The 25,401-nt window shown below is 42.0% G+C and overlaps 1 protein-coding gene across 2 annotated transcripts in view; it reads right to left on the bottom strand.

The window, feature by feature from the left end:
• The window catches only part of MYO5A (myosin VA), a 100,233-nt gene that overhangs the window by 17,016 nt on the left and 57,816 nt on the right, over positions 1 to 25,401 (bottom strand). Inside the window, exons 13-29 of one of the 2 annotated variants that reach the window (XM_054516192.1) lie at positions 24,873 to 24,998; positions 22,818 to 22,901; positions 19,331 to 19,492; positions 18,706 to 18,803; positions 18,031 to 18,117; positions 17,833 to 17,941; positions 16,847 to 17,058; positions 15,826 to 15,982; positions 12,110 to 12,349; positions 11,357 to 11,605; positions 10,162 to 10,255; positions 9,321 to 9,469; positions 8,063 to 8,176; positions 5,778 to 5,924; positions 4,992 to 5,045; positions 3,450 to 3,677; positions 764 to 864 (exon numbers count right to left, since the gene is read on the bottom strand). In XM_054516192.1, coding sequence (XP_054372167.1) covers positions 764 to 864; positions 3,450 to 3,677; positions 4,992 to 5,045; positions 5,778 to 5,924; positions 8,063 to 8,176; positions 9,321 to 9,469; positions 10,162 to 10,255; positions 11,357 to 11,605; positions 12,110 to 12,349; positions 15,826 to 15,982; positions 16,847 to 17,058; positions 17,833 to 17,941; positions 18,031 to 18,117; positions 18,706 to 18,803; positions 19,331 to 19,492; positions 22,818 to 22,901; positions 24,873 to 24,998 — 2,411 coding nt within the window. The remainder of the gene's footprint in view (positions 1 to 763; positions 865 to 3,449; positions 3,678 to 4,991; positions 5,046 to 5,777; positions 5,925 to 8,062; positions 8,177 to 9,320; positions 9,470 to 10,161; positions 10,256 to 11,356; positions 11,606 to 12,109; positions 12,350 to 15,825; positions 15,983 to 16,846; positions 17,059 to 17,832; positions 17,942 to 18,030; positions 18,118 to 18,705; positions 18,804 to 19,330; positions 19,493 to 22,817; positions 22,902 to 24,872; positions 24,999 to 25,401) is intronic. The other variant, XM_054516193.1, reaches the window with a different exon arrangement.

The following is a 25,401-nucleotide window of genomic DNA, read 5'->3' as shown; positions in this document are numbered from 1 at the left end:
ATTTCTATAATTTGTGTTGAATTTTTTTTTTCTAGCTGTTAAAGCAATAGAAGTACTGTAGCTAAAGCAAACCCATAGCAAGGGGCACAGTTAGCTAGAAAAGAAGATGCAAATGAAGGAAAAATAAAACCATTCTGAGAAGTCTGGTAACCTGTTGGCTTGTTTTAACCCTTCATAAGCCAGCCAAAGTTCTCCGTCCTCATTCAGCATATGATAGTCCTGGGGAGATTGCCTTTCAAGAAACGTGTTTAAAAAATACAAGAGATATATGTGATGGTGATGAGGTGACATGGCAAGGACATTACACACTATATTACAGTTACCATAAAAGAGAAACAAAAAATGATCTAAAATTAGCAAATTACTTTTCTTGTTTATGTGTTTTTCTTCATGATGCAATTCAGCTCTCAGTGACAGCCCAGCTGGTTACAGCATTCTGTGCTGTTACAATAAACACATTGCCACAGACTATTGTGACCACTGAGGTTCAGAGGGTGACAAACCAGCCTGGGGAATGGCACCCGGGCTGGGCCATGCAACAATTAGAGGCTACAATGGAAACCCAGAAAGCTTGATTTTACATTTCCCCATTATTTCCAAATCTTTTCAAATAGTGCACACAACAATTTTCCTAATGAAATCAAATTATAACCCCAGCTATGAGTGTTCTCCAGACATACATGGATAGAACTGACTGAACACAATATACACAGTATGCCACAGCAGACCCCAAGTGACCACAAAATAAAGAAAGAACCTGTACCTGTTTGTTTCCTTCAGTCCAATATATGCCTGTGCTATTTCTCCTTTGTCTTTCATCTTCTGTACATCCTCCAAGAGGATTGTGGCATCTGTCATTGTATGCTGGAAAAAGAATGGCAATTCCAGTAAATTTAACAACATAAGTGCTCCTTGAATCCATGTTTTCTTCATGTGGAACACTAATCCTTGAGTAGCCACATTAAATAACTGTGGGTACCTGAGCAAGAGGTTGGTTCATAATTTCTATGTCCATTTGGTTTATCTTTTAAAATAAATGCATCCAAAATGGTCAACTGTTGGTCTGTCTAGTAAGTGGGTACATATGTTAATCTTTTTCCATTTCTTCATCACATAAAAGGAACAAAATAAATTTCACAGAATGTTGAATTTGCATTTTATTCAAATTACCAGGAACAGCTGCTAATACTAAAACTGAAGCAGCATAGTTTTGCCAGCTTAATTCTATTAACATTTCTTAAACATAGCATTACATGGAGTCTTCCAAAGCTCAAAAATAAGAACTATTTCTAACTCATGTATTTTAAATACTCTGTCAAAGCAGAAAAGAATTGATAAGAGCTTGAGATTTTCTAATTTAGATAGCATCATAGTACCATTTTGTTTCAGTTTTGGATGTTTATTATCCACTTTTGCTTTTTCTTCAGTAAAACTTGAAATACTTAATAGATGTTTACAGTCACCTTGGCCAGTCTGATCTGAGTCATTGCCATGGAGTACCACAGGACTTTAATGAACGTAAGAGATGGAATTCTGACTTTCAAAACAAGCAGATGCTGTTTTCATGAGCACAATTTTGCAAAGTATTTACAATAACAGCTTTGTGGATAAATGATGGAGCCTAGATCTCTATGTCTAGTATGATTTGTGTTATCCAATATGAAAAACAATAAAATATGTAAGCTCCTCAAAGAACTATTCCCAACATCTTTATGAGACCTTTGAGGTTTTTCTACTAATAATTTACTCCAGAGTAAAAAGTGCTGTATCTCACCTGCCAATCTATCAAGCTCTAGCAGTCTGAACATCTCTCATTTAGAGTCAGCTCAGTTTCTCATACTCTTACACGTGTACAACTACATTTTCTAATCAAACACGCAGCAATTCCCATCCAGTATCCAGAGATGACAATGTGAGCCCACAATGTTTGCTGCTTGCTGAGGACAGCAAACACTCTAAAGTAAGGTACTTCTTCATACCATAGACACCTAATTTGTTGGGAAATATAAGGGCTTTGCAAGTTAACAGAGGCCTGGTTCCCAGATCACAGTGCTCCCTGGATCACTGTCCTTACCCCTCAAATATACTCAGCAAGAAACATGATGGAGCTGACTACACCAATTCCTGAATCCTTCCTTTCATATTCAGGTTGTCATAAACCAACAGTTCAAAACTGTAAAATCTGCTTGTTTTGAATTAACTTGCTTCCCTGTGCAAAGCATGAAGATGGGGATGCAGAGGTCACAGAATTAATGGAAAAGTTATTCAATAATTCAAAGTAAAATGCAAGAACACATAGGTTACTTAAGAGGCAGGGAAATGACAGCTCAATATAGTTGAGGATTATTTTAGAATTTAGAAATTCTGGTTTGTAACTGTAGAAGAAAATGTGTACCTTATCCTCCTGGCAATCAAATTGGTAGGCAAGAAAAAAGAGAAAAAAAACATTAAAAAATCTGTCTGTGCTGCAGCTGCCCAACCTAAAAAGCAGAAGCTATCTGCAAACTGGCTGCTGGCCATCCCACAGGTCACCTTCCTATTTCCCTCATACTCACAGCCACTGTAAAATCAACCCTTGCATCCCACCACTGCTGAGAATGTTATTGAAAGATTTACTAAGTATTTCTTTACATTGTTCTAAATACTACAAAAAATGTGTTCTGTTTTCTTTGCAGTCAATCATTTAAAACAAGACTTACACATCATCTTCATGCACCACAAACTCCCAACTTACTTAGGACAAAGATAGACATAACTTTGCAGCAGCAAAGGAAAGATGACATATCTGTTCATTCCTTGCTGCAGATATGAAACACAGGATAGCTCAGTTCAGTGGAAATTACTAGTTCCTTGATTTGCATGATACCTTTTCAGGTTGAATGATTCTTATTTGCAAAGCTATTACTTCCCTAACTATGTCATCAGAGCTTTTTAGGTGATGATTTCAGTGGTTGTAATCTACTCTTCTTTAAATAAAAGCACATAGCACCTATCAAGCAGTAATATGGAATTTACCTATCTTCAGAGGTTATCTTTACAAATGTTACTGACTTGCAATCATACAGATGTAAACAAACTGTTCCTTTTGCTCAACTATTAATTGAAAGGAATTCCTGACAATTCCTTTCAATTTTCCAGTCCAAAGGCACTAGAGAAATGACACAGCTCCCAATGAGAATTATTTGTGCACTGTTAAAGGAGTCTGGAGGGGAATCAGACTTTTGGTACATCTTCACATGAGTGCTGGTAGAGAAACCCCAGACTGGCTGATTAATACAAGCTCCTAATTCAGACTGCTGTGATTTGTGCACTAATAATGGACCAACGGATTACACTTAGGAAGATTTTCCAACCTAGACTACTTTCTTCTGCCACTTCAAGCAGGCTGTTAATAAATAAAGCATGTTAATGATGCAGTGTAACTCTCCTACCTGCTGAGTGTGATTTACCTTGGGCTGAATTGCCTCTTTCTGGCTCACAAGCTGAGACCTCAGGATGAGAACTTCTTCCTTGCGTACTTCCAGCTCTTCACTGACCGAGGTCAGCTGGTCCAGGAGGACTCTGTATGCTGGGGCACCAGGAGCAGTCACCTCTGGAGCTCGTGTCTCTGTCAGGGCCTTCTGCAGCTCATTCAACTCGTTCTTCAGTTTTTTATTCTCAGATTCAAGCTCTTGACGCTGTAAGAAACAAGGACAGTCCTGTCACCCAGCAGCACTGCAACATGTCTGTAACCCACAGGTACAAAACTATGGACAGAAATGGTAAAAATTATGTGCAGCTGCAAGAAATCCATCAATCTCCCCTGTATCCCTGGCCCCTTGACTGTGGTCAATAGTGGCTGGGAGGATTTCACTAACAGGACTAACCTTTTGTCTGAAATGCAAAACCAGAGTCTTGGAGTCCCTGTGGCCCAGATGACCCCAAGGTGTTGGAAAGTCTCTTTTTCCCAGCCCCGGGATCGAAGAAGGAGTCAGGATTCCTCGGCTGTGGTTTTCAAGGTTGTTTACTCTCTGTTATCTAGAGCATTCTTTCTCTGGCCTGCTGAGGTCTGTCTAGCAAGTCGGTCCATGGCACACTGACTGCCCTTGGGGCGGTGTTATCTTTTTATACTAAAAGCTACGTCTACTTTATTTACAATAATTTTCCAATACCTATCACCTATGTTAGACAGTGTGTTTCTACTCTAAGCCAATCCAAAAGTGCCACCATCACACAGAAGATGGAGGCTAAGAAGAAGAAAGAAGAAGGACAAGGCACACCCAAATCCCTCCATCTTGGCTTCTGAATCCCCATTCTAAAAACCCCAAAGTTTTACTTTTTCACTCTGTGACAAATTATCATTCTACTTAAACTCTCATGGCTTGTAAATCTTCACATAAAGTTGGTAATTTTCTCCATAGGTTAAAATCAAAGGCACAGGTGTCTTTAGCTTTGTGCTAGGGGCTCGAGCCCTCCAGGGCAGCCAGAGGGATGTCCTGGGTTCTGACATCAGAGCACACTCACGTGAATCAGACAGATTTGATGGCAAACAGAATTGCCAATCTTTTTTGACTCTTATTCTCCCCTTAGCAAAAAGAAAAAAAGTTCACAACAAATAGCAGTCAGCAGGCTAAGAAAATTTTGCATCACTATTAGGAAATATTTTAGCTTTAGTGGTCTAAGATAGGCAGAAATTTAAATAATGTTTCTGCAAAAGAGAGCTACATTTATCACTGTATTTTTGCTCAGATTAACTTGCAAGCTGTACTAAGTGTTTTAACAGAGAACTCCCCCTGGCTTAGGGGATCTATTTGTTTTGTATCCCCAGCCACACATTCTACACCTCAAAAAGAGCAGTCCTACAATGAAATGACTGCTGGGGAATATTTGTTCTAATTCCTCCAGCTACTATTTGGAAACAGGAGGGCTGATGTAATTTTCTATGCCAGCACACACAATTGGTGGCAAGAGTCCTACTAGAAAAAACCCAGAAACCTCTGTTTTAGAATTACCTTGAGCGACTCATACTCCAGCTCTGCACCTCTTATGGGAGGCCTTTCTTCCTCCTATGAACGAATACAAACAAGTGTGAAAACTAAAAATCCTTCACTGAGGTAGAAAAACAAAAGAGAACTCAAATTATTTTCCTTTAAAACTGTAAACCACTCATTCTGGTACTGCTAACTGCTTTAGACATCTCAGTAAGTTTGAATATTGGCATTGTCCCCTTTACTTCTGAGGTTAATTGGTTAATATTAATAAAATCACATACTGTCACTGGCAATGAAACAGCAGGATGAACCCCAGTATGCTAAAGAAATTCACTGGTAGAAATATAATAAGAAACAATTGCCAAAACTGGTTTCATAATTTTCTAAGAACTTAAGGAGATCAAATCAGGAGAATTTACATTACAATCAGCTAACGTGTCTAAGCCCAGTGCATTGGCTATGGAAACACTTCTTCTTCTGCCTAAAATGAACAATTACCCATTCTCCCCATCATTTAAGTCAATTTCCTTATGGCTATTCCTTAATAAAAACAGCCTTTCAGTCTTTTTTTTTTAAGCAAAGTCCCAAGCACCTTTTGTTTTGTCTTCCATGAGAGGATCTCAAGGACCTTGGAAAACGAAATAATCAGTCCCTAGAACTAAGCACCAGTATGAAACTTGTCATTAAGCAAAGCAAATGCTAGAGGAAGATAAAGATTTAGTGAAAGCCAGTCAGCATTCACAGAGCTACTGATTCACAAGAAGGGACACTGTGGTGTCAGCATTTGATCAGCTGCAAGGAGCCCACCTTAGCTTTAGCACGGAGAGCCTGCTCCTCCTTTCTGTCCAGTTCATCCTGCAGGGACTGCTTTTCCTGCTCCAGTTCTGAAACCCGTTTCTGCAGCTTGAGGAACAGAGACATGTCCAGCGCTGCTTTTTTCTCACTAGGCTCCTGCTTCAGAAACAACAGAGGCAAGTCAAGAACTATTCCACTTCCACAGCACAAGGAAGCACAACCGTGAGTAAAGATGGGAAACAGACTGGGGAAAGAGAGGAACACAGAGATGTTACTTGATTCTGAGCATTGACTACCTAAAATATTTCATCAGCTATCAAACACTATTTTAAAAAAGGATTTACTAGTAGAAAATGTTTCTACGCCTAAAGCCTAGCAAAAGAAAGCACTAGGCACTACCTAGTAGACAGGAGGGCTATAACTAAGCATACCTTATAGTCTTACTTGTTTGAAGGGGGGAAAGTAAAAAAAAGAAAAAGTTTGTGGTTAGACTCACCTGGAAACAACTCTAAATAAGGGCTTTTTTGTGTGTTGGTTTAGTTTTCAATGATTTCTTTAGTAAGTTCTTCAGCTAAAGAGAAATCTCTCTGGCAATTTGAAGGTTAATTTAGTGGGATATGATACAAAAAATTGGTAACAGAAAATATATTTTATGCCTTTTTGTTTTTAGTGTGCTAATTATACAGCCGTTCTGAGCCTAATTCATCAGCTTCTTCACTATTCTCTGGGCAAGGACCAGTGTTTGCAATCTGAAGGTGCATAAGAAATTGTCCATCAGCCTTTTTGTACTTTATGTACTGAGAAGATCAAAGTATTTACCATGAACTGTACCATAAAATTTTAAAGCCAATAAAAGGAAGTAGAAAATTAATATTAATGACTATCAGACAAGCAAGCACAGCCATTTCCACCTCATCTCCTTTTACTGTTGAGGGGAAGAGTCATAAACCACACCAACAGCTCAGGCAAATGGAAAGAGACTTTTGAATTTTCTGGCTTTACTTATTTGCCTTGAGGTGGACCTGATTTTTTAATGTGGTTTTGTATAATTAATCTATATTGTTAGTTTAGAGTTGGAACTGGAGAATGCTGAGGGGTTAAACAAAAGAGTGCTGCATTTGTTCACACTCTTGTGTGAGTTCATTTCTTCATTCATATTCTAAAACCCAAAGCTGGCTCTGGAACAGCAATTCAGCAAGTCTATCAGCCAAAGGAAAAGCTGGCATTTGGCTCATCTGTGACATCCCATCTCATGCAGTTGCACTGTCCTCCTCCTGATTACCCTTGAATGTAGGAGCATCATCCTGAAACCATTATGCAAGGTGAGAAACATAAGTGGGAAGGCAAATGATGACAGAGTGCACAGAGAGGCTGTGCCAGCCCCAGTGCGTCAGGATATCTGCATCCAGAGCAAAAAATCATTCTCTGTGGAGGCTTTCCAAGCCTGTCAAAAGCCACCCTGCAGATCCCTAACCCAGGCAGAGGGCACACAGGGTGTGCTGTGCTTGGCTTACAGCTAAGGAGATGCACAGAGAAAACTTTAACTCTGGAAAGTGCCAAGCACAGCCAGACCTCCACCCTGAGGGCTCTGTGTTTGCAGTCCCACTGTGATGGGTGGGCTGGAAGGGGGAGTTACCTTGGAAACTATTAGCAATGCCTTGGAGTTGCACCACAAATTATTTATGGTTATTATTCATTAGCTGAATCAAGTCATCTTTCTGGACATTTTTGAACATCTTCCTGATCATTTTTCCAAACACTCTGGGATTTCTATTGCTGCATATGCAAAGGAAACTCCCATTCTGTGAGTTTGATTCCTCTCTATGAAATAGAGAAAACCTGATCCAACATGAATTTCTCATCCCCAACAGGAAGCTCATTCCATGTAGCTACTAAGGATGCAGCTTGCCATTTTAAATCATTGCCTATACAGTAGGCAGGCTCCTCAGGAAGTCTCACTGGTTCTCTGAGCTCCCACTTTGGCCTGAATAAGTGATTGTGCTTACCAACACTGACAACCAAATGTTTCACAGATGTAAATCAGCTAGATCACCAAGTATCTACTCTGTGCTTACAGTAATACAAGAAAAATTCAAAGCATACTTTGACAGTCTTTTTACACAGGATCATAACTAAGGAATAGATGTTCTCTAAAAGGAAATGGAGAAAGTTGGATTAAAGCTTTAGATATCTCAGTATAAGGATATGGTGTTCAGAAGCACTTATGAAAAAAAAAAGAGAAAGGAATGAGTTCAACCACATATCAGTGAAAAGTTGTGGGGGGTTTTTAACATTACCTCCATCCTGAGTGGTAAATCTTCTGCTTCTGTGATCTCAGAGCTGAAAGTATATTCAGATTCATTGCTACTGTGAGTTGAGTCCGTTCTTTTGTGCCCAGGCTTGGGGATGCTCTGAAGTGCAAGTGGAACAAATCAGTACCAGTACCTGGCTTTCCCTGCCACTGTCTCTTCACAAGCTTTAGCTCAGCTTATAATATTTGGTGTTATGTCTCAGTTATCAAAATCAATAAGAAAATATTTTTGATTCTGGTCTCTCCAAAGACCTAAAAGCCTATGAGATATAGTTAGCACTCAACTCCATGGAGACAGGTCAGATCCTACACCACCAAGGAGTGCTGCAGAAAGCAGAACCAAACAAGGATGCAGCACTTTGTGGGAAAGAAACACTCAGATTACAGGAAGCACAGGAAGCTTTTAACTTTTTACTTTTTAACTTCCTAGACATTCTGTTGAGGAATACTTTATATTCCTGCCACATAGAACATTCCTAGGACTACTTAAAATTTATCACTGGATGAAGATGGCTCAAACAACCCCAGCAGATGTGAATAACTTGAGGGAAAAATAAGGGTGGACAGCACAAGTAATACCACCAGGAAAGTCACAGCAGAAATTCAGCCTTCTTCACAGATGTGACAATTATTTTTTTTTTAATCAACAACAAATTTTAAAGGTACTTGTTTTGGCTGAACTAATCAAAATAAACAGGATTTAAAAGGACAAATTCTCCTTTCAAGTACAGGTCACCAACACATACAGCTGACAGCACTTACCAGCTTAGCCCACTAGTGTCACAGACATATTTTCTGAAAAATGCTTTTGCTAGGATTTTTCTCCTGAGAAGCTGAGAAGCCTCAGAAAAGAAATGTAAACAATAACTATCTGAGGGCCGTGGAATGTGGTCTGGAGATGGTTTACCAATAGGTGCATCTTTGGTCTATTGTGGTTGTTTTTAATTAATGACCAATTCACAGGTCCAGCTGTGTCAAGGCTATGAGCAGTCACAAGATTTTATCATTCATTCCTTTCTTTGCTAGCCTTCTGATGTCTCCTTGCTCTTTCTTTAGTGTAGTTTTAGTATATCATTTTCTTTTCATATAATATGTGTCATAAAATAATAAATCAGCCTTCTGACACATGGAATCAAGATTCTCATCCCTTCCCTTGTTGGGGCTGCCTGCAAATTCCACACCCTAGACTCTGCCTGAACACAGGTGTAAACAGCTTTGGATTTCTGAGCTGTGGAGCCACTCACCACCATCAGGTTCATTTCATCCTTGAGGTCGTCGTAGCGCTCCTCCAGGCGGCTGAACTCATTGAGCAGGTTCTGGTACCGCAGCCGCTCGTCGTTCAGATCCAGCTCCAGCTGCTTCGTCTCCTCCACCAGCTTCTTCTCCATCGACTCTGCCACACACAGCAGGGATCCCAAGTGAGAATTCCAGCCCTTCCCACCATGCAGGGCACCCATGCAGGAGGTACAGGCCTGTGTCTGCACCATAGGAACAGCCTGCCATTTAAAGCTGGTGTTTATGCTTCTCTGGGCAAACATTCAGCCAAAAATATGAAGGGCCAAAGCAATACTGTGGCAAGCACAGAAGTGCTCACTCAAACAAGTTATTTATTCTGCTAATACCTTCTATAGGTGATTCTAGGAGGAAGGAAGTAGAGGCACTAGCCCGTTGCTGTGCTATGTAAAGCAAAATGTGAGGTGCTTTACACCTCAAGCATCCTGGTCCTCCTCATCACAGCTCCCTTCATCACAGCCCTCACATCTAGAGTTAAGCTTTCCTGGCTCTGCCTACACAGTCACAGAGCCAGAGAAGTTGTAGTGGATAAACTGCATTAAATATCAGAGCTGCCTTTTAAAAACTGAAGTGCTTTGGAACAGTCAGCCCCCTAAAAAAGGCCCCGAACCCTTTAGGATTTCGTGCAAATTCAAATGGTAAATAATTCTCATGTTTGCAAGTTCTTAAAAAAAGAAATGAATACACAAAAAGGAATGTAAACTAAGGCAAATTAGCCCAATCCATGCAGTAGAGTGTTGCTTTACTAGGTAGCATGGAGTAGAGAACCTGAATGAAGAGAATAGAGCCAACCTGTTATTTCCCTGGCCTGGTCATGGATGCGGCGGTTCAGCTCCTCCTTTTCTGTTTTCAGTAATGAGTTCTGCTCTTTCAGCTCTGACACCAGCTACAGAGACAATAAAGTATTTGACTCAGAATGCAGTTCATCTTCCATCAGTAGTTCTAACAACAATGGCATCTTTGCCGTAACAAAAGTTCAAATACTTAAACTGTTCTTCACAAAGTGGAACTGGTGAACTAAGTTGTATCTTAATTTCCAAATTACATTTCTTAAATATGTACCACTGTTGACTCCCCTGTATGTTCTGAGCCCCATTTCTGATCAGATGCTAAAACTGCCCTGAAGCACTCCACAGTGCCATGTATTTTTCAGTAAAGTCCCAAAGATGTAAATGGCTCATTAAAACAGAAATATTCATAAAATAGTAACACATCTAGTAGTTCTATGGTAAATTCCATTGCATTGGGTAACACCAAAATTTAACATCTTGCCTGTGCCCTAAAGCTGTGTCACTTAACCTGTGTTCAGGTTTGCCAGGTACTCATTTGTCTCTGATTATGGTTACCACGCATTCACTTTGCTTTACCTATTCATATTTTCCCTTATGCTTATCTGATATTGAACCTTGTCACTGCAGCATCACATCATGATGGATTGGCTCTTCCAATACTCAAAACTTGCACCACTATCAGCAAGTGCTCCTGACAGAAATCAGCCTGTTTGATATGTTTGTGGTTAGCAAAGAAAAGGGGTGAGCTGAAACCTGTTGAACTAGACTGTGCACATGTGTTGAATAGACTGGCTGTCTACATTAGGCAGGATATAGCAGCACCTTTCAATACTGAATATGGGACAGATTTCTGCTATCTATGTGATTATTCTCTCTAGGCAGGTAAAATGAATGAATTCACTACCTCTGACTAAGTCAGAAAGCTCAAGGATTTGGCTTTGCAAATGCTTTTGGTATCAAAATCTGAATAGATTAGATACATATATTTACATACAATATATGGATTTAGATGGATTTAGCATATATCTCTACCACAGGTGTAGCCATTTAGACACCAAGCCTAATTAGGATTGTACAGCTATAAAAACACAATAAAAATACCAGCCACACAAGTGAAAAAAATCAAGCCTGGGCAAAACCTGAGTGAACACCAGGCCCCTGCAAATCCTCTCATGCATCTGAGACCCCATACATGCCTGCTCAGTCTCATGTTTGTATTTGTCTGCGCGCTCCTCAATGCTCTTCTTCTCGGCCTGTGTGTGGTGCAGCTCCGTGCGGAGCTTGGCGATCTCCTCCTGCAGGCTGAGCACGCGGCTGGTGGCGCTCCTGGCCTCCTCCTCGCTCAGCCGCAGCCTCTCCACATCACCACGCAGCTTCTCCGTCTCCGTCGTGTACGTCACCTCCAGGGTGGTCATCTTCTCCAGCAGGGATTTGTACTCTTTGTTCTGTGCAAAACACCACGCAGACAGAGCGGCTGTTAGAGAGGTTCTGGTCCGAGGGAGCCTTTTCCTTCCCTACACAATACACCCAGGCATGGGAGCACAGGAGCAGCTTCCCCATTTCAAAAAGGTTTTGCAGAATTGCTTAACGAGGTGACAGAGCAGTCCAGTCTCTAAGCCTGCACATCCTAAACTAAAATCAGATGGAGAGCCCACATACATCAGACAGGATCACCCCACCTTCCCCTAAAACAGAGCAACTGACGTGCTTCAAACGCACTGCTGGCGTTAAGTGAGTGGGAGTTTTTCTCAGTTCTGCTGAGAGGAACAAGTGGATGTTTGACTGCTCCAGTTCTGCTGTGGCCTCCCCTTCTCTCCTATCACTATTCTTCATCAGAAAAGAGAACTGAGCCCTTACAATGAAAATTCAGTGCACTCTGTGAATGCCCACAGCGCTGAGAAAGCTAACCACAACTTTGACAGGTGTTCCCAGAGGCCAGGAGCTTTTACCTGCTCATCAATTTTTCTCTGCAGCTGCATGATCTTGTTCTCCAGGCCAATGTGGAGCTTCTTGTAGCGCTCCACGGAGCGGGCCTCTATCTTGAGCTTCTTGAGCTCCCTCTTGGCCATCATGCGGCGGTAGCAGCACTGCAGGTAGACGATGGCGCGCAGCGTGCGGCCGTAGCGCCGCCGCGCCAGCCAGCCCCGCACGTGCTTCTGGATGACCACGGACTTGTGCTCCCGCAGCATCTGCAGGGGGAAACACATGGGAAACACAGGGTTAGAGCTCCAAACTGCACCTGTGCAGTGCACAGAACCCCCTGTAACAATGGCCACTGAGATACCTTCACCTGCAAAGAGAAACTTCTGGGAAGAGTAGCAAGAAATGGAATAACTTCAAATTAAAAATAAGAGGGAAAGAAGAGTGGAACAAGAACAACAACAATGAGTAAAAAGAAAAGGAACCCTTTTCTTTTTAAAACATGACAAAAGAGAACTGGAGGCACATGGAAGGACTGGAGGAACATGAGGAAAACATGACAAAACGAACTGGAGGCACATGGAAGCACCAGGCATTCCTTTGTGTTGAGGTCAGTGCTCAGCTAATTGCAAAAGTACATAGTACCTGTTGGCAAGATTACAAATACAATATTTTTTTTAAACTGCAACTTTATCTTGAAACACTTTAGAATCATTGACATATGCTGCATAGAGTTCATCAATACAAAGTTTAAAATTACCACATTTGATATGCAACGCAGTCTGTACTGCATTTCCCAGAGGAAATTGTAGCTGTTAAGAAGTCAGAAGCTTTTGGTTTGTTTGTCTTATTTTGTTTTGGGGATTTTTTGTTGCCTTTTTTGACATATCTTAGGCTTGCCAGCATGGAAAATTTTCCATCTATTCTAATAAGAAATTTGTAGTGTAGTAATTTGAATTTATTTGATGGCAGAAATTTCAACCATAGCTTTGAGCTGTAAAAAAAAAATCCATATTATTAAAAAAAAAAAATCTGTAACATAAACCAGTCATGTGTGTTAGCCAGGGAGTTCAGCTTAGAAGAGTCTACCACTTGGTTTTGGATCCTTCACCCACTAATTCAATCACAGATCTCCCAGGTCTGGAACCTCTGAATTCAAGCAGATTATATGAGATATGCATGGAGAGCCTGCCCAAATCCACAAGGCTTCCAGTACTCCAAGAGCTTTAGAGTTCACTTAATAAAGCTTCTGCAAATAAAACAGTTTATTCTAAAGAAAAAAATTATTTAGGATTTCATGTTAATGCTCAGAATTGATAGTTTAAATATCATAGGCAGTTCACATTCTTACATTGATTTACCACAAAGCTGATAAGACAAACTAGTCAGGTAACAGTAATTTTATTTTCTTTTAGACTGCTTAGCAAATGAACTGAAATGTGTTAGAAGGATTACAGTTTCAGATCAATGAATTTAAAATTCACTGCCAAAGTGGCAAGGCTATAATACATAAAAACTTTCTCCCTTAGCATTTATTTCTGAATTAAAAATGAGACTGGAAATCCCAGCACTCAGTTGCTCAGCACACCAAGGTAAGGAAGCAGCTCTCTGAAAAGCACAGCAAGGTCAAAAGCCAAAGTCCTCCTGACTGCATGCCATGCAGTTGGCATTCCTGCCTCCTGTCTCCTCCTTACACATTTTCTGGAACACTCCTTCAGGCTCCCAGCAGGTGCCTGAACACTGGAATACAACTAGCTTTCAACAATTTCCACCTCAAGTTTGAAAGCAACAAGCCCTGTAAAATACCTCCATGGCGCAGGGATGGTCCTCATCCGCCAGGGAATTCTTGCATCCATGCAATCCAGGGAGGAAACAAGCCACTCCAAAGTACAGTGAGAGGATCAGGAAAGTTACTTTATCTACCAGCTATATCCCAGGAAAGCTTATGTCAAAGCTGTGGGGGAACTAGACTCCTTGTCCAGCTGAGAAGCACGCTGCTATGTCTCAGGCAGGAGCTTTCCCCAGGATGTGTGAAACAGATGATTCAACCATACTAAATTCCTTGTTCTGCCCACGTGACTCAAGACATGCCCTCTCTTCCTACAACAACAACAGGTCCCTTTCACAATCCTAAGGAACAACACGTGTCCCACACATTACTGCAGCCAGGGCTCAGCCCAGCTCTCCTGTCACAGGGCAACCTTTCAGTTTCACCCTTCTGCAATCATCAACTCCACAACACCTGTGTTTTACCTTCCCACGGCACCCAGAGCTTGTGCTTCCCTCTCTGGCCATCCTGTACCTCAGCCCGGGTAAGATCCCACCTTGGGAGGACAAGACAAACACAGCACACCGCAGGGGCACTGTCAGACTGTCATGTTTTACTGCAGAGAACAATTCACAGCTTGAGGGGGATCCTCCTGACAGGCAGGTCTGACCACCCCTTCCAGGGACTCCACCAGAAACCTGCCATCTCCATTAGGAGGGAGTATAACAGGTTTATTAAACTGTGCTGCAAGACAGATGGGCTGTGTATTACTGATGTGACTAACAAGGCATAGGGAAACAACTCCCATCTTCCTGAAGATTTTAGGCCACCTACTGCTGTGACCCAGGTGTCACATCTGTCAGAACACTGTTAAAAACACATCTTGTTTAACATCACAAATACAGTTTGTAACAACAAGAATGCTAAGAATACCAATAAAAAGCAATGTGGATATCCACATAAAAGAACAGCCAAGTCAACCATAAGGGTCTTACTACTAAGAAATTCTTATCAAGGTTTATTTTTTTCAACTTTGTGGTTAGTTTATGTTAGAATACTACATATATGACTGTGTAGCAAGCTTAATACAAATGAAAAATATAAAGAAACTTCAAATATAAAAGAGAAAGATATAGTACCTAAGCATCAGATGGCTTTTGGCTGCATGCCCTTAACAATTACGTGCTTGGGAAAACAAATCCCTCAGCTACTTTTTCAGTGAAATACAGGCTGACTTTTGAGCCTGGTTAAAACTTTTCTTGTAGATAAAACTGCTATGAAACATATCAGCACTTTGCAGTTGGAATCATAATTCTGTTTCCAGCCCTGTGACCACTGAAAACCAAATTATTCAATTGAATAATTTATTATCAAGCATATTCAGGAAAATATTACCAATATCGCTAGGACGGGGTTATATCAATTTACCCCCACACCAAAACCAACATACATTAAAAAACTAAAACTAAACCACTCCACCCATGGATAACTTTCAATATCCAATTTTTGTGGGAATCTCTTTGCTAACATAATTCCATAAGACATTTCAGAATCACTGAAACTAGGGATGGGAAAGGACCAGTAGTGAGTGCATCACATGTATATTGATGTAAGCAATTTTGATTTGGACTGAGAGAGATTAAAGCAAGGCCATTTTCAGCATTTATTTTAAGTGCCTCAACGTTCTATATAACAAGTCAGAAATGCTGTAAATCTCTGTTGGATTCTCCACTGGCTGCACTGATAGTCTAAATACGCCTGTATTAGATGACAATGAGGATATGTCTACAATGACAACTTGATGGCAGTATTAGATATTTCACATTTCCAGATGCTGTCCCTTAATCCATGCTCTGCTGTTGTGTCTGTGCATCACACAAAACATTTCAGATTCCCAAGATGACACCACAGAGAAGCTTTGTCCTGAAAGTGTGTGGAAATAAAGGAAGAGAGAAAAAGTACATTGTGATTTCTTACCATTTGGTACTTGTTTCTGACCATGTAGCCTCTCAGGAGGGCCTGGAGAGCAATAGTGGCATCTCGCATGCACTGGTATCTCTTGCGGACCACGTACATGCGCTGGAACTTCTGGATGGTGATGGCAGCTCGTGTTCTCCTCAGGAACTTGGCATAGCTGAGGAAAAGATCACAAACAGCACCTGTAATTATGTGATTGAATGCTTGGGGTTTTTTAATAGCCTGTATTTTTAGTTTCTTCTTAGTGCTGTCAGTGACACAGTATTTTACTTGCTGTATACAACAGAATGACAAATTAACAGAAACCTTGCAAAGCTTTACAGCTTTAGTTCTTCCCCTAAGAACTGCACTGAACAACTGACAAGGTAAACTCAGCTTAATTTCTCATCACCTCTTCTCCAACTTTAAAGCTGTTTCCTCTAGGTCATCTTCCAGATCTACTCTCCCAACCTCCACCAGCAGAAAATGTTTTCTTGTTCTTGGCTATTGCAGTAAGACAATTACAAAGCATCATGACATATGCCTCTTTCTGAAGGTTGGTTATTACAGCCTTCATCATCACCCTGTCTTTGAACAATACCACCTGTATTCCTGCCCTTCTCTCTGGCCCCATGGCCATCCCTCAGAAGTCAATCCAAACAAGTCACTGACTGACGAATGCCCCTTTACAGCTGCACCCTGGCTGAGGAATGGCTTCTCCAGCAGGACAGACCCAGCTGGGAGGGAACATGGAAAGTGGGCAATAAGGACTCAGACAGTCCTGCTTTACCTCACCTGCAACCTATCTCCTTAGTACTACTTGTTTTCTGCATCATAGAGCCAGGGTGCTACTGTCCTCTCAGAAAGGTCAAAACCAGTCAGGACAGACACATTCATTGTATTAAACTTCCTTCATTTCCCTGGAAAATCATCTCCTCTCAGGCAGCATAGGAAGGCGAGAACAGGTGTATCACATTTAAATAACCTGCTTGCAGGGCTCTGGACTGGGGCTGGTGTGGCACTTGCCCTGGGCAGTGCTTACCATCGTGCCTGGTACCCTCTGACATGTCTCTGGATGGTGATGGCAGCCTTCCTCATCCGCATGTACTTCTTCCTCATCAGCCAGCCCCGGATCGTCTTTTGGATTCGGATACAGGCAGCTCTCAACTTATCTGCCCTTATTTTTTCCAGGTAGGCTACTTGACCAGCCCGGAAAAATATTTTTGTCTTACCAAACTGGTACTTATCCTTGTCCTATTTTCAAAGGTAAAAAGAGGATAAGTTACAGCATTAAGTGTTAGTGCATAAAAAAAAGGCACGAAGGGCTAAATGAAAGCACAGTTAGTCAAGAGGCAAAATTATCTGTGGAATATTTTGGGTAATCTGAGACTTAAATTAAGTAGTGGAGAAGGGTATTTTCTCTGTATGATTCTGTTAAAAATTAATATAATAAGGCCACAAGCATGGCCTAAAGGGGCAATGTGAGATTTTTGCTTAGATGAAAATGACAAAGATGATAAAATGGAAGGCTACAGGAGGTGACAAAGGGGCCCAGAGGATGAAAGCAATACAGGCAGTGCACATGTACAATTTTCTGTTTAAATTGTAGCTGACCCCTCTGAACGGTCCATCTTCAACCACATTACACAGTGCAAACAAGGCAGCTGGGGCTTCAGACATGTACAAATCACTTATTGTATCAGGACTAGGGCAGAACAAAGCATGCTGCTGCTCAAACACATCTGAAATTTCAGAACTGAACCAGAAAGAGAATAGTATTTTATGTCTACAGGCTGTAGTACTCCTTTGAGGGAAAAACTGAGAGTATACAAAGGCACACTGAAAAAAAAAATTAATTTTGCTGGCTGTTTGATTCTAAGTTGAAAGGAACAGCAGTCAAAGAGCTACAGGATACATTTGTGGTTTAGTATTTTGTAAAGGTACTAAAATAGTGCAGCTATGAGGGAGTAAGTGATATGGTCTCTATTCCTGCGGACTCCAAATGCTCTCAGCTCTAAGTGCAGGTACCTGAATCAGCTTCTCCAGGACATTTTTACACGTCTGCTTTCGGTCACCAAGGACATCCCTCTGCTTCATCAGAACCCGGTAACGGCTGAAGAACTCCTGGTACGTCCACCTGTCCCAAAGGCAGAGCACCAGTGCTAACAATGAACATTACCTCAAAAAGAACTGCAGCAGGAAGCAGTCCAAAGAAAGCAAACACACCTGGAGGGGAAGCCAGCAGCACTGATCCGGATGGTCTCCAGCACACCACAGGCTCTCAGCTGCTGCACTGCCCGCTTCTCATCAAACCTAGGGAGGAACAAAAGGTGGCTCTGGGATGTGGGACTGGGCTTGCATTATCTGGGGGTCCTGGTAGTGGCACAGTGGGGAGCAGGGGGAGTGTGATGGGTGGTTGGTAAGGTGCTCCTGAAACTCAGGGGTAACAGAGGACAGCCTGGCTGGAGAACTGTCTGAGCCCATTGGCACTTCCTGCTGGCCAGCACAAGAGCTACAGGAGCCTTTGTGTGCCTGGGCTTTGAGAAAAACTCTAAGTAAGCCCATATATGAAAGAAAAAAAAAAAGAAAAAGGCTTTGGAATCTGACAAAGCATATTCCAGCTCAAGAAGTGCAAACCCCACTTACATTTGAAATTGCTAGCAATGAAAATGTTGGAACATTTTCCTTACATATCACCATAAACAAAAAAATGGCATCAGGAAGCATTTCTCCCTCTATTCATCCCCAAACATCTCCTGCTGTAATACACATACAACAGAGTAAATCCATAACCAGAGAAAGGAGACACAGCACTTCACTCCTGAGTGAGCAAGGTTCAGTGGCTTTGGGCAATCCCTCCCAACAGGGGCTCTCCAAACCCCACAGGAACTGGCATCTTACGTGAATGGGAACTTGAAGTCGTTTGGCTTAATGCAGCGCACGTAGTGCGGAGTTGTGGCATTCAGGGTTTCCATCAGCAGATGAAGAGAGTTTCGAAACTTTTTGAAAAAAAAAATAAATGAAAAAAAAAGTCAGGGAATGGCCTCAACAAGCTCAGTCATCTTTGAGATAACCTCAGAAAACAGACCCGATTTGCATATTTTTAATTTAATTATGGCAAAGATATGCAGATATTTTATGTTTGGCCACTGATACTGGAACCAGGTTTTCTGGGGATTGAACCTCACTTTGGATTTGAATCAGAGAAAGTGGCACATGATCCAAAAAGCCCAGTTTAAGACTTTCAAAACTTCTCAGCATTCATGTTAAATTTGTTTTGAAAAGCATCAGTTTGGGGTTTGGCATCATAATAAAAAATGAATAAAAAATAATTTTAAAAAATTAAAAAAAAAATTCCCCACAGTGCATTGGTAATTAGGGACTATTTGCACCAAGCTGTAAGTCACAATAGCTGCACCTCTCTCAAAATCATAAGAGATCCCACGAGCCACCAGCAAACCTTGAGACCTGTGAGACAGGAGGTGAAGGGAGACATTTTGTAACAGAGCTGCATCTTCAAACTCACCTGATGTCCCACAGTTTTCTTGTGCTCCTTGCTGGCTTGCCCTGGCCTGGCCTTGGCAGGTTTGACAGGCATTCGAGTCAGAGGCACACGCCCTGAAGGGGCTGCTGATGTGGGGCTGAGCACCTTCTCCTCATCCTGGAATAACTCTGGCAGCAGCTTGAACTGGTGTAACAGCATAAAAAATACACAGAGGGTGAGAATCCAGCAAGCAATCGTACCTGTTTGTGCTTAAGGTTAAATTCCACGCTCAGCTTTTGTAAGAACTGCATTTTTGGTGAACTTCACAGGGAGCAAATGCAAAAAGCAGACAGGCTAAATGGTACAGTGAGTGGGCCATGATTTAATGTGGGTTTGATCAGTGAGTCTCCTTCTCAAGATAAAATTCTGATTTTTTTTTTCATATAGCCAACAAGAGCCATGTGAAACTGTTAGATACCAACAGCAGTTTCCTAAGTACCAGCTGCAATTATAAACAGCTGCTTTGATCTAAGAAGGAAACTACAGGGTCCTCTCTTATTCCAATGGTGCATCACTCTCCTTTGTGGTTGAGAGGTATCTGGGACACTGAATAAAGCAGCAGGCAGCAAAGATGATTCCTGCTTTATCACTCCAAATTGAAATAATCAGCTTTACAGACGAACCATCAACTGAAAAAAAGCCCCACTAGCCAAATTTATCTGACTGAGATCTACTCCCTGCCAGTGGGAGTGGAAGAAAAACCTGAAATGTCCTTCCAAATACCACACAGGACTTCTGCTTCCCTTTCTCTAATGGCTACAAAATATACTGAAACCTAACAGCTGCTTTGAAGTAACTTATAACTAAAAATAATACCACCAGGTCTTTCCACTGACAACTACAGCTCTTCAGAACCATTATGAGTAAGAGAATCTGAACCTCTCTACCTGTCCATGAATAATTTTATATCTAGCATCTGTGCCTTTTTCCCCAAGAGACAGGAACATTCATTTTTCAGTACTAGAAAGCGATTGGGCCAAGCACAACCTAAAAAATTAAAAAATTGGTTTTGTCTCATAAAACTTGGTGAGCAGACACAATAACCAATGGAACACAGTGCACAACAAAATGGCACCTGTGCCCTGTGGTTGTGCCAGAGGGGCTGGAAAAGGGCATCAAATGTTCCCCAGCAGCACCCAGCACAGCACTCCAGCATAACAAAATGACAAAGGATGATACAAAAGAACCCTAAATTCCTGAACTTAAAAGGGAGTATTGATCTCCTTGGATTGATCTCACCTGAGCTAGTGGAAGAAGGACATTTCCTGAGGGTGATTTACTCTTCTCCTTCCACTGGCTCAGCCCAGAGCTGAGGATGGCTGGGGTAGCAGCTCTTTGTCAGCTGCCTGTGACACAGTGAGTTGGTGTGCACAGGCACTACAGAGCCAGGTGTTCCCAGCCTGTACACAAACTTATTTCAATATAATGTGATTCTCTGAAGCTCCTGGTGCTCCCACACACCAGAGGTGGGGGTAGGGTTCCCACTGTCTCAACTGCAGATGGATGAGTTCTTCTAAGCTGTCCATACCTAAGGATCATTCTCTTTCTCCAGCCCTGGGAAAATCTGCCTGCAAAAATGGGCAAGTGCATGTCAAAGGCACTATTTTCACAGACACTGGCCCAGTTACTCCAAGTAGAAGAAAGGAACAATGTCTGGCTTCTCCAGCACAGGTCAGCAATAGTGGAGCAATGATCCAAACTGCAGGACCACTCCTGTTTGGTTTGGGTTTTAGTATCTCATCAATTTTCTTTGTTTCTCAGAACACTAAGAGTGTTCAAAGAGAGGGAAAACACTGATCAAAGGGTAGATAATTCACGTGATAGAAAACAAGCAAGGAAGCATTTCTTCCCTCTAATTTTTTCAGACAACCTAACACACATGCTGCTAACAATCTTACAGATCATTTCTTTCAATACAGAGCCACAACAGAAAATTCTAACAACCATGCAAGTAGCAAGCATAAAAGCCCAGGATTGTTGTGTTGCTTCCATGATACATGCATGGAACCTGAACTACTTCACAGAGGTTCTGTGGGTGGATTTACAGAGAAGGCCAAAATAAATAGTTGAATTCCACAGTCCCTGCCAAGAGCAGAGTGTGTCATGCACTCTGGAGAGCAAAGAAGCATCCAAGCTGTGTGTGAGAGTGGGCATGGGCAGGATGACAGATGATGCAGTCAATTTAGAATTACCTTCTGTTGGATGTGCACAGCAAACCCAGAAAACATCACCACCAACAAAATGGAATAAAAGTCAGAAATGCAGTTCTACTACAATTACTAACAAAGAGGCACTGATGAAAAACAAAAATAAAACATTCTTTATACTGCTTTTGGCAAAATGGAGTAAAACCATGGTTTTTTTAGTGTTTAGACTGAACTGCCTCAAGCTACACTGAGCCTGCCCAAGCTGCTGTCAGGCTCCTACAGCAGCTCTGTCCCCTCTGTCTGTCATCCCATGGAGCACCCTGTCCCTCTGTCCTGCACAGAGTGGCTGCCTGGCCTCTGCCAGCTCCCCAGAGATGCCACCTGCCTCTCCCTCCACCCCCAGAAACTGGCTTCACTTAAACCACCTCAATACTGCTCCCAGTGGAAAGTCTGCTGTGGTGTTTCATTACACCACATGTTTTAATCATTTAGCTTCATATTATCTGCTCAGAATAGAAACAGAAGAGAAAAATGTTGGTTTTCCTGATAGAATAGCATAATTTTAGATAGCCTGTCCTTGATACCCAGCTTCCTGGGCCATTAGAGCTAGCAAATTCCCAACAGCCACCACTGTGCAATGTCAAGTTAATTGCCTTCACATTTCTGAGAGCACAACCAGCATTTCTGCCATTACCAAACACAGACAATGCCATTAAAGGCCTGTTCTATAATATTCCTTCATGCAGTATTTTTCAATTCAGAAGTTATCTTTCTTTCATAGATATCAAGGAGACAAGACTGTAATTTCTGGTTTGTGTCCTTATGGTCTATATACTTTATTCCTCTCTCATTTTGAACTTGTCTCTCCTTCAAAAATTTGCTGCTCACACCATAAACAATGACCTTCTGTTTTCAGGTTATAAAATTAAGGGCTTAACTGTTGAGCCTTCTTATACCACTATGGTATATCAGAAGTCATAGACATCTCTACAGAAAATACAGCTAAATTTGTGAAAAAGAAACCCCCTTCCCCAAATCCCCTTTCCCCCACTCGAAAACCCAAACCCAAACAAAATAGCTCCCCAAAATAACAACAACAACCACCACTAACAGTGAAATTAGTGGCTAAATAGACATGGAAAAATGTTAGAATATAGGACTTTCTAAATTCATGCAGATAACCAAGTAAAACAAACTATGTTCAATTTTAGCTGATCTGATACTAAAGGAGAAATATTTCCTAAGTTTATAAGAAGTTTTCTATTACCCTTAATTCAAGGACTCTTAACTGCAATAGAAGAAAAAAAAGTCCTTATACTAACCTTACTTGATTTTAGGACCCTGATTTGTTCTTCATAAACTGTGTCTTTATTCTTTTCCAAAAAGCCTTCACACTGATATTCCACCTGAAAGCCATCATTTTACAAGAGAAAGTATTAGAAGTAATAAATAATGATAATTTGCATAGAATTCACCAGCTATAACATTCACATTTAAAACATAATTCTTTTACATAATGAAAATATCAGCTCCCAAGTGCATCTTTGTTAAATACAGATTTTCCTCAAAGAGAGTTCTTTCCAGTAAAACACAGAACATTAAAACAGAGAGAGGAATACTGCTATTGCATTATACCAGACATATTTCACTGCTGAGAGATGCTCATGGCAAGGCAGCATGACTGAATGGTTCCTGTAAGGGTGAACAATGCAAGTGTGTGCTGAGCATCCCCTTCCCTGAGCCCATCAGGGCTGCAGAGCTGTCTGAAATCCAGAGGCAACTGAGAACAAAGTATCTCTCATCTCATTAGCCGAGAGGCAGTAAGTACATCTGCCTGCAGATTATGGTGGAAATGGCTCATTTGTGCTCCAAAGGACTCATTTTACCAGCAGCAATAAAATGGCTGAATGTCGTGACAATACATAACAACCCTCTGTCACAGGGCTACAGCATTTCCTGGACCAAAGAACAGCCAGTGTCAGATAAAAACCTACCATTTATTTCACTGTCCTAATTCAAGGCTGAAAGAAAACCCAAACTATTGTCAAAAGTCCATTTGTCAGTGCTTGCACAGTGACACTATACCCCGAGCTGCAAAACATTTCAAGCAATTCCTAGAGGGAAGAGGCCACAGGATGTCTCCAGGGTTTCTGCACAGCTGGACGCCCACCCTGAGCAGTTGCTGGGGCACCATCCATGGTTTTCCTGCGGGAGGCCATGCCAGGAGAGGGCAGCAGCATCCCTGCCTTGTCCAGAAGCACAGCAGCAGCACACATCACTGACCTGCCAGCTGGGGCTTTGCTTCTGCTCCAAGATGTCTGTGTGCATTCACATCAGCACACAGCAAACATAAAACACCTAGCACAGACAGCAGGGCAGAGCTTAGAGCTTTGCTAGTACCTGCTTGGAGCTGCCTTCTGCTTTCCTTGGCCCTTGCTGCTCACAGACTAGACATGGGAAAGCCTTGCATTTGATATCAAAGTTTAGCCTAATGAACAGATCAGGAAATATTAAATAATTCCTTCTTGTTCTCTCACTCACAGAACAGAACTCGTGAATCTAAACAGTTACAGAGATGTTCTTGGTGTTTTCACTAAGGTAACACCAGATGCAAAAAGAATAGGACCCTCCTACATGTACAAGAGCCTAGGAGAAACCTAGTGGAGGCAGATAAAGACCTCCAACCCCCTGTGTCAGCAGTGCAGACCTACTGGTAAGAACCTGAGAGCTTCTTGACACCCTTTTTGACAAAGCTGACAAAATTCTCAGGCAGCTTTTCTGTATAACAGGACAACTGTCTTACATGGGATTATGAATGTTTTTGTTTTAACCTGAGGAGTGGCTCAGTTTGAGGAGCACTGGGAGCTGAACACAGCATGCACCCCACTGACACTCCCCTCAGCCAGCTTCCTAGAAATAGCTGTTCCCTGCACAGCCCAGGCAGGGGTGGGAGCAGCACACACTGCTCCAGCAATAGAAAAGGCTCTGTTAGCCTCTCTCCTCTTTGCACATTGAGATGGCAGCAAAAACTGCATTAATTCATTGCTGCTCTTTAGCTAAAAGGAGTGGGGTACAGGATTTCCTTTTTTGTACATTTCTGTTGCATAACTGGGACTGATACAGTGCTGCTGAGAGCTGTAAATGCACTGAGCTTCCATGTTTGGAAAAAGGAGGGGAATGGTTACAGCATGTGCTGGAGTCGGGAGCTCCTGTGTGTCCCTGCACAGCTGCCAGCTCACCTTCCCCTCCTGATGTGGTGCTGGGGCAGCAAGAGCTGAGTAGAGCCAGGGATGCCACTGCCCAGTCTCTGCCTGCAGAAGCCCCAGGATGCCCTCCCACACACCAGCAGGAAAGCAGCACTGCAGGAAAATCCTTACCTTGTCAGCAAAGTGCTTGATGATAAAGGCCTTATTTGACATACGTGGCTTTTCAAAGAGAGCACATTTATTCAAATGAGTATTGTAAAGTTTTTGGGCCCAAGAGTCATCTGAGCCTTTTGGCATCTATGGAAAAGAATACAGAACACACTTAAAATGTCTTGAGAACTTTTCAGTGGCAAAAGCATTTAAGAAGATGGGGGACAACACCTGATGATTTCCTTTCCCATTCCAGCTCCTCAGATTCCCAGCACTGCCAGAAGCAAGGACACAGTAACCAGCTGTGTGCCAGTTCCACACTGGACACTGGGCACTGGCAGCAGGTGGGACAGCTGCTGGGACACACCTGACACCAACAATGCCTCCAGTGTCACACACCTGAAGGCAGGGACCCCAAAGGCACATTACCAGACTGAGCAGAACTCATCCACCTCCATTAGAGATTTCTTGTGATAAATAAGAACCCCAAGCTGGGTTTCCACTGAGGCAGACACACTGAGCCATCCCCTGTACATGGCTTGGCATAAAA

This window comes from Molothrus ater, chromosome 13, assembly GCF_012460135.2.
Source record: "Molothrus ater isolate BHLD 08-10-18 breed brown headed cowbird chromosome 13, BPBGC_Mater_1.1, whole genome shotgun sequence".
In the NCBI taxonomy this organism is placed as follows: domain Eukaryota; kingdom Metazoa; phylum Chordata; class Aves; order Passeriformes; family Icteridae; genus Molothrus; species Molothrus ater.
This window is presented reverse-complemented; position numbering and strand designations above follow the sequence as displayed.